The following is a 9,293-nucleotide window of genomic DNA, read 5'->3' on the forward strand; positions in this document are numbered from 1 at the left end:
GGAAGGTGGGGGGGCGGGGCCTGAGAGCTGCCAAAGGGTTTGTGGGGGGAGGCAGCCCACCCCGCCCAAAGGGACTCGGGGGGGGGGGGTCGCTTTGTGGCACGTTTTTCGGCCTTGGCGAGGAGACCGGCGGGAGCCAGCCGAGGTTCTGGGGCTGGAGGAGCGATTCCTGCGGGGAGCCTGGGCGGCCCCTCGTGCAGGTTCTCCATGACCCGCGAAAGTGTCTGGTGGACCGACCTTCGGGCATGACCCTCCCACCCCCACCCCAGAGGTCCTGCCAGCAAGACGGGCCCTCACCTGGGGGAGGGGGAACTTCCTGGCGCCCCGGAACCACCTCCCGGGAGGCGCGTTCCGCCCGGCCGCCTTTCCGGCGCGCACCGAGGGCGGCCCTTCCGTCCAATGAGCGTCGCCGTGACGTCACCGGCCGAAGCGGCGGGGAGTCGCCCTGCGCGGGAGGGGCGTCCCGGGCCCCCTCGGCGGAGGCTCCTCGGGGCAGCCATGGAGGTGGTGGCGGCGAAGGTGCTGTGCCTGCTGGGCACGCTGGCGCTGATGCTGGCCGGCGCCCTGTTGCCGGTGAAGGTGCTGGAGGCGGACCCCGAGCGGGCTCAGCGCTCCCGGCGGGCCCTCGGCCTCTGCAACGCGCTGGGCGGCGGCGTCTTCCTGGCCACCTGCTTCAACGCGCTGCTCCCGGCCGTGCGCGAGAAGGTAGGGGGGGGGCCCGGGTCATCCAGCCCACCCCCCGCCCCGCTTGGCCCTAGGCAGCGCAGGGAGCTCGGGGCCTCCCCCCCCCCAAACAAGGGGCTTCCTCGCCTCCTTCCCAAACTGGGTCCGGCTGCGGTGCGGCATCGGTTTGGCGGGAGGAGGAGGAGGAGCCGAGGCCTTCGGGCTGCCTGCCTGCCTGCCGGAGAGCTCGGCTTCTCAACCGCTGACTTTGCTGGCCTCGGTCCGTTTGATCGGGATCGTCCTGGGCCTTTTCCTCCCCCCCCACCTCCCAGGGACGTTCTCTCCCTCCCCCCCCACCCCCCAACGAGCGTGGAGCTGCCCTGTAGGAACTTCCCCCAGGCATTAAATGATTGACAGGATCCCCCTTAATCTCCTCTTAACCAAAAAGCCCCCGGCCGCCCCTTTCCTCCACAGCGGTCCCTCCTCTGCTCTCTCCCTCTCTCCGCATGGCAACAATTGCACTTCCAAGCATCTATTTGGGAAACTTCCCTTTGAAGGATTTCTGGCTCCTGAATCAAGGAAGCCTTCTCTCCACCGGTTGACATGGGCCCTCCCGGGAGGGACCCAGTTTGCACGTCTAGCAATTTCTCTTCCTGCCTGGTCCTGATCCCCCCACTTCCCCGGCTCGTCCCTCCTTGGCTTTATGATCAGAGTTAGGAGACCCCTAGCTCTGGCAACAGAGACGGTCACAGAGCCTGGGGCTGGGGGCTTGGAGGGCTGCTTCCCTCCTGCTGCCCTCCGCCCATCCATGCTCTGCTTCTCCTCTCCATTGCCCCTCTCTTTGGCTTGACGGCCTGCAGCCCAGTCTCCCCACCAGAGCTTCCCCATTCGGCCAGGACATCCCTGCAAGTTAAGATTAGATCCAGGGAATAGATTCCTTCTTTGGCCTAATAGAAAATGAATCGAGGGTTCTGAGAAATTCAGTGAATGATTGCGCCCATCTTCTGCTTCCCATACCCATCCTTTTCAAGTCTTTGTATTTAAACTCAACTGTTTCCCAAGCCGGCCGTTTTAGTGGAGTCTGAGAAGTCCTTGGCCTCCTGTGCTCTCCTCTTCCTGAAGATTTCTGCAGAGCCCAAAATGTGGAGAGGGAGGGGTCTGGAGCAGTTCTGAATGCAGGCCCCCCTCATATGAGGGCTGTGGAGGTCTCAGCAGGTGAACAGAATTTGGATTATCGGCTTCTGTTTTACAGCTCCAGGAGGTTTTGAAACTTGGGAATGTGACCACGGATTACCCTCTGGCAGAGACCATCATGATGCTGGGCTTTTTCATGACTGTGTTTGTGGAGCAGCTGGTCTTGACCTTCCGGAAGGAGAAGCCGTCCTTCATTGACCTGGAGACCTTCAATGCCGGCTCAGATGTGGGCAGCGACTCCGAGTACGAGAGCCCCTTCATCGAGCCTTCCTGGGGGCACAGCCACCGGGCCGACCGTGGCCGCCACAGCCATGGGCTGGCCATCTACGAGCTCTCACGTTCCAGCCCCCTGCGGCTCTTCAGCCTGGTCTTTGCCTTGTCTGCCCACTCCATTTTTGAAGGCCTGGCCCTAGGCCTGCAGGAGGAGGGCGACAGAGTCATGAGCCTCTTCCTGGGGGTGGCCATCCACGAGACTCTCGTGGCTGTGGCCCTGGGGATCAACATGGCCAAAACCGGGCTGAAGATCAAGGAGGCGTCCAAGCTGGCTGCTGCTGTCAGCTTGATGATCCCCCTGGGCATCGGCATTGGCATGGGCATCGAGAGCGCCCAGAACGTGGCCAGCAGTGTAGCCTCAGTCATCCTGCAAGGAATTGCCGGGGGTACCTTCCTCTTCGTCACTTTCTTTGAGATCCTGGCCAAGGAGCTGGAGGACAAGAATGACCGGTTGCTCAAAGTCCTCTTCCTGCTTCTGGGTTATGCGGCCCTGGCTGGGCTTGTGTTCTTCAAGTGGTGAGGGGCCTCCATTTGTTGTCCCAGGGATGGGTCGGGACCCTCCTACGCATGGCCGGAGGAGAGCCAGGCAGGAGAGGACGGGTGACAGTGACAGTGACAGTGTGCCGGGCTTTTCCCCATATCCATGGGGGCAGGGGGTGGAAGACCTGGGAAGACTGTGTCCATTTCAGCCGGGGGTTTTGCCCAAGACATTGAAGACAACCTGGCACGGCACTTGAGGGATCCACTTTGCCCTCAGGCAGGCACAAGGGGTGAATTGGGGGGAGGCTCTGCCCTCTAACTGAAGGATAGGGCAGGTTTCCTAACACCTCCCCCTCCCCACTTCTCCCCCTCTTCTCTTGGGAAAATATTTGTCTTAGCCTGGCACTGCCGGTTCATTTCCTGAAAGTTGGTCTCCTCCCACCAGGAGATTATTTGACACCTGGTGTTGTCACGGCTTCAGCTACCTGCTGGGGATTTTCTTGTGTTTTTGGTTTGGACCAACCCTTGGAATTCGGAAATGGGCTGAGCGTCTGGCTGCCCACAAGGCCCAATGTCATCCCCAGCTTCCTCAGTTTCTCCAAGCAGAGGTCCTGCCCTTCAGAACCGCGAGGGTTTTCGCTCTTCCAGCGGGGGCGGGGCTTGCTCTGGGGTGGCCCGGGGCCAATTGTCTACTTCAGGATACTTTTTTTTTTATCCAACTTGAAGCTCCTTGTTTGATTCTGTGTATGAGTGTGAGAGAGGGCCAGATTTGAACAACGTCATTGAGGAACAAAGATTTCCAGGTGTATCTAGGCATTTTTGGGGTCCTCGGAATGTGGCAGGGCTGAAATACTTGCTGGCTCCCCATGTCTGTCTGCAGCAGAGGCCACAAGAACTGCCTGCCTGGATGGGTCCGTCTCCTTCGCAGGCAGACAGCAGAGACCAGGTGGGTCCCCTCTGGCGACCTCACGGTTGCAGCTTCTGCTGGCAGAGTGTTGGCCCTGTCGCTGGACTGTCTTGTTGGCTTCTTTGCCAAGCTGTCAGTCCAGGCCCTCCATCAGGGCAAGGCAAAGCTGGTGCCTGGCCTGCCTCTCCTGCTTCTGCAGCGAAGAGACTGCCGATGCCTGCTGGGGCTCTAGCTCAGGGACCACCCCAGCCATTGTCACTCCAAGGACAGGCCTTCCTCCCTTTGGGCTCCGGAGAACGGATCTCTCCTCCTCTAAGCCTCAGGCAAAGCAGAGCTGGACTTTCTGCCCCACTGGGGGGGGTGCGGGGGGTGCAGGCTGTTAGAACCAGGAAGCTGTATGGGGGGGAGGCGGCGATGGAGGGCCACACACCACACTCCTGCTGATCATTTGGCTAAGGGGATGTGGTTAGGGGAGTCGCCTCTTCTTTTCTCCCCCTTGGCTGCAGCTGGGACCCAAAATAGCACCCCTGGCTGGCTGGGTACAAGTGGGCATCTTCCTCCCCAATTGTGGCATCAGCCTGGATGCTGGCAAGGCTTCCTGAGGCCTCAAAGCTGGCGGGAAGAAGTGGTCTGCTTGTGGGCTTGTGTGTGCGCGTGCATTATTTATTGCATTCTTGCTCTGGGATAGGATCACACCCATCTGGTTGGGTGGTTTTGTTACACTTACGTTAATCTCCATTGTGCTAAAATAGTCAGTCTTTGCAGGCTGAAATAAACCTCCTTTATTGTCCCTTTTGTGACTCTGTCTATTGTGGGCAAACCAAGCCACACGGGGGGAGCTGGTGCCCTCCTTTTTGTGGGCAAAATGCTGTCCAGAGTCTCAAAAGCTTCTTGTCTGGGCAGGAGGTGGCCGTCAGCAGGGACGAGCAGAGAGAAGCTCAGCCTAGTTTTGGCTTCCTGACTCCTGGATGGCCTTTCCTCTCCCATCTCATGATGGAGATTCTGCTCCTCCCACTTCCTAGAGGGAGCTGTGGGCCAGCCCTGCCCAGTGTTAGGGGCCTCGGCACCTGGCTTGGCCAGACTGAGTGCCCAGCATACCACCCGGCTGGTGTCCCTTTGCAGCTTTCTTCCCTCTGGGGAGCTGCTTCCTGTGCCCCTCTGCCTGCTGCTGGCCTTGTCCTATCATCGGGGCCTCTTCCAGTGTTGCCCTGCACTGTGTGATGCATTGGGAGAGGATTCAGCCCATGGCACTTGGCACCTGGCAAGACATGGAGTTGAGAGGGGGGACATTTGCAGATGAGGGCCTGGCTGACTTCTTGGCCCTGAGGAGTGGGGGAGGGGCACGGCTAAGTGCAGGGTGCTAGTGGAGTTTCCTTGCAGAGGTTCCTCATGCTCCTTCCTGTCCTCAGCCTTACCTGGGCTGACCTGATCCGAGTCTCTTGCCTCATCTGAAGATCTCCCTGCCCTTGAACCTCATATGGGTCCAAGGGAGCCTCCCCAGAAGAATCCACAGGAAAAGGGGCTTTTGATAATCTGGGGGGAGAGACGTCCGACACTCGGTGCAAGTAGGGGGGCCCAGGACATTCCTGCAAGGGAGGAAGCCGAACGCGCTCTGGACCAGGCTTGCCTTGGAGTCCTGGCTGTGGCAGCACTTCCCCATTTGAGGCTGCGCCGTGACCTGGGGGGTCACCGGTGGCAGCTGCGGCCAAGAAGGTCTTTGCACGGCTCCAACACACATACCAGTGGTGCCCCTTTCTGTGTCAGGAGGCCCTCCGCACAGTCGTACGATGGGCAGCCCACAACTTGACTATTGTAGGGTGCTGTATTTGGGGCTGCCCTTGAAGACCACTTGGAATACCACTATAGCTCAGGGGTGTCAAACCGGATCGCATTGGAATGTTTTTTGCCCTGACAGAGCTGGGATGGGTGTGGCCTGCATGGCCTGTATTCAGCCAGTTCTACATGCCTGCTCTAGCTGGTCTAGAATACGGGGTGCAAGTGGAGATGGGACATGCTGTGAGATGCGTCCAGAGCTGCATAGGCTGCCATTTGTCCTTGAAGCAGTTTAAGGGGCTGCAGAGAGTAAGGGGGGAGGGAGAGGAGGGAAGGGAAGGACATCTCAAATTCTTTGAGCTATTTTTTTTTTAAATTTGATTTATATGCCGCCCTTCTCCGGAGACTCAGGGCAGCTTACAATGCGTTAAGCAATAGCCTTCATACTTTTGTATATTTATACAAAGTCAGCTTATTGCCCCCACAAACTGGGTCCTCATTTCACCTACCTTAGAAAGGATGGAAGGCTGAGTCAACCTTGAGCCTGGTGAGATTCGAACTTAGAGTAATTGCAGACAGCTGGTGTTATGCTATGGGCAGGCTTTTGCTCCACCAGGGACCCCTCCAGGCACACGGCTGTGAATCATCCACAAGTGGAGCTGTAAACAAGTCAGTGGGGAGGGGAGTTGTAAAGTGGGCAACAGAGCGAAACCCTCTGCACTGAGACCGTGGGGGGATGGGAGGGCTCTGGCCGTCAGTTGAAGAGACCTGGGGTGGGGGCAGGGATGAGAAAGGAAGGAAGAGGGTCAAGAGGGAGATCTGAGCCCACCCAGTGAAGGAAGCGGGTCTCTGCTAATCGGGTTGGGGGTGAAACCAAACATGGGGAGATTGGCATCAAATCATCTTTCCAGCTCTCCTGGCATCCTTCTTGGTTTGTCTGTCCCAGAAGAAGCCTCGCACGACGAAAGAGCCGGCGGCAGGCAGACAGCTGCCCAGGCATCAGCCACTTCCAAGAGGGGAGTCTCAAGATATTTTGTGGTGACCAAAACTGGATGCAATAAGTATGGTCTTACCAAGATATTGTAAAGTGATACTGAAACTTCAGGTGATCTTGGTTCTATTCCTCTATTAATGCAGCCTAGGACTGCATTGGCTTTTTCGGCGACTGCTATACACAGCTGGCTCATATTTAACTAATTGTGCAGTAGGACTCCAGGATCCTTCCCACCATGACTACTATTGAGCTAGGTACCCACCTATTCTATATCCCAAAGTTGCTTTTTCAAAAGGCGACTGGACTTTCTGCTTTTCCTTTGAAGGAGTTTTGCTTGTCATCCAAGAAGCTTCTTCAGAGCTTTGGGACAACCATGACCTGGATGACTGGGAATCTCCATAGGCACCTCTTCTATACCTGTACATTTGGTTTTTCTTGCATATGTATTAAACCTTTCCTTATTACTGATTTTCCTTTTACTAAATAAGTTCAAGTCTCTCAAGATCCTCTGGATCGTGAGCATAGCTTGGAGTCATCTGCAAATTTGATGAGTTACCCTTCTTTTCCTCTAAATCGCTTACGAAGATATTGAAGAGTCCTGGGCCTGAGACAGACGTTTGGGATCTGCCATTACCTGCTGGCATGTGGACGTAGTTGCACTGAGGACTACTCATGGAATAAGGTTGGTCAGCCAGTCACAAACCCATCTGGTGGTGAGGTTGTCTAACCCACATTTTTCTAATTTACTAAGAAATACTGGTCTGGAAAAGAGCTGATGTGGTTTCTATCTTCAAAAAAGGGGGACAAAACAGATCCAGGAAACTACAGACCAATGAGTAACCATACTCAACGAGTAGTCCTTTATGGGTCTAAGTCTACATGAAGAGAAGTAAGCAGTGGGGTGCCACAAGGTTCCATCTTAGGCCCAGGACTCTTCAATATCTTCATAAACGACTTAGATGAGGGAATAGAAGGGGAACTTACCAAATTTGCAGATGATACTAAGCTGGCAGGAATAGCTGACACCCAAGAAGATAGGCTCAGGGTCCAGACGGATCTCGACAGACTTGAACACTGGGCCCTATTTAACAAACAGAAATTCAATGTAGAGAAAAGTAAAGTCTTGCCTACGCTTAGGCAAGAAAAATCAAAAGCACACATATAGACTGGGTGAAACCAGACTTAATAGCAGTGACTGTGAGAGGGATCTTGAAGTCTTAGAGGACAACCAGCTAAATGTAAACTAACTGTTCAGTGGCAGCCAAAAAAGCCAATGCAATCCTAAATTGCATTAACAAAGGGATACAATCAAGATCAAGGGAGGTACTAATACCACTCTATAAAGCAGGGGTGAAATGCTCCTGGTTCGGATTGGATCGCCTGATCTGATAGCGATGGCGGCAGGTGGTTCGGAGAACCGGTAGCAAAAATCCCTGCCTCCCCCCCATGTCCAGCTGAGTTGCGCGATCATCAGAGGCTTTTTGTTTACTTTTTGAAGCATTTTTTCTACAACCTCTTCGGCTGAAAAAATGCTTTTAAAATAAAAAATAAAAAGCTTCTGATGATTGTGCAGTTCAGTTGGGATCGTCAGAGGCTTTTTTTAAAAAAAATGCTTTTAAAAGCCTCTGACAATCCCAGCTGAGCTGCCTGATCATCAGAGGCTTTTAAAAGCATTTTTTTCTGCAACCTCTTAAGGTTGTAGAAAAAATGCTTTTAAGAGAAAAAAAAAGTTGGCCACGCCCACCCAGTCACATTACACCCCCCCCCCCAAAGCCATGCTCACAGAATCAGTAGTAATAAATTTTACATTTCACCACTGCTAGTAAGACCACACCTAGAGTACTACATCCTGTTTTGGTCACCACATTATAAAAAAGATGTGGAGACTCTAGAAAAAGTGCAAAGAAGAGCAACCAGGATGATGAGGGGACTGGAGACTAAAACATATGAAGAACGGTTGCAGGAACTGGACCTGGCTAGTCTAGTGAAGAGAAGGACCAGGGGAGACAGGAGAGCAGTCTTCCAATATTTGAGAGGCTGCCACAGAGAGGAGGGGGCCAAGCTGTTTTCCAAAGCACCTGAAGGCCAGACAAGGACTAATGGATGGAAACTGAACAAGGAGAGATTCAATCTAGAAATGACAGAACAATCAGCCAATGGAACAGAAGTTGCCTTCGGAAGCTGTGGGAGCTTCATCACTTGAGACTTTCAAGAGAAGACTGGGCTGCCATTTGTCAGAAATGGTATAAGGTCTCCTGCTTGAGCGGTGGTAGTGGTGTTATAGATGATCTATAAGGTCTCTTTCAACTCTGTTAATCTGAATCTGAAAAAAAAGTAGGTTGTGGTCTATTTTGTCAAATGCCTTGTTGAAATCTAAGTATACTATATCCACAGCATTTTGCTGGTCCACTAATTTAGTCATTTTGTCATGAAATAAGATTGGTTTGGCATGATCTCCTTTTGACAAACCCATGTTGGCTTCTGGTTGAAACTTTGCTTGCTTCTAGGTGTTCGCAAATCTGTTGCCTGATTTCCAGGATCTTCCAGAGTATTGGACTGTAGTTTCCTGGATCCATTTTTTCTCCTTTTTTAAAGATGGGAAGCACATCAGCTCTTTTCCCATTCCCAGGCTCCACATCTGTCAGTGACAGTCCCTTCAGACCTCTGGCATGTAATCCATCTGGTCCTGGTGATTTGAACTCGCCTAGGGAGAACAGGTGTTCTCTTACCATTTTCTAGCCTATTTTAATTTGCATCCCTATTCTGTCTTATGGTTTTGTTTTTGGTAGTTTGGAATGTTTTTGTTCCTTTTGCATGAAGACAGATGCAAAGAATGAATTAAGTAGCTCTGGTTTCTCCCTGCTGCTCATCAGTTCCTTGCTATCTTCTCCCATTAGTGGACCAGTTATTTCCTTGACTTTTTTCTTGTTACATGTTGAAACCTTATTATAATTTTTGACATTGGTGGCTAGTTCATTCTGAGCCTTTTATAAATAAGGGGATCGCATG

The 9,293-nt window shown here is 53.4% G+C and overlaps 1 protein-coding gene across 1 annotated transcript; it reads left to right on the forward strand.

Annotated features, from left to right (window-relative positions):
• Positions 1–67: 67 nt before the first annotated feature.
• Positions 68–4,307, forward strand: SLC39A3 (solute carrier family 39 member 3). The gene is made up of 2 exons (XM_034425853.3): positions 68–705; positions 1,916–4,307. Exons 1-2 carry the CDS (start codon positions 400–402, stop codon positions 2,648–2,650), a joined length of 1,041 nt encoding a protein of 346 aa, XP_034281744.2. The 5' UTR covers positions 68–399; the 3' UTR covers positions 2,651–4,307.
• The last annotated feature ends 4,986 nt before the right edge of the window (positions 4,308–9,293 follow it).

Source organism: Pantherophis guttatus, chromosome 1 (genome assembly GCF_059756535.1).
Source record: "Pantherophis guttatus breed Tessera chromosome 1, ASM5975653v1, whole genome shotgun sequence".
Lineage (NCBI taxonomy): Eukaryota > Metazoa > Chordata > Lepidosauria > Squamata > Colubridae > Pantherophis > Pantherophis guttatus.

Bases quoted from the DNA above. Each gene is read 5' to 3' on its own strand.
- SLC39A3 (XM_034425853.3), top strand. From the start codon at position 400: ATGAGCGTCGCCGTGACGTCACCGGCCGAAGCGGCGGGGAGTCGCCCT. The intron at 706-1,915 runs GTAGGGGGGGGG...TCTGTTTTACAG, and splicing joins TCCCGGCCGTGCGCGAGAAG to CTCCAGGAGGTTTTGAAACT.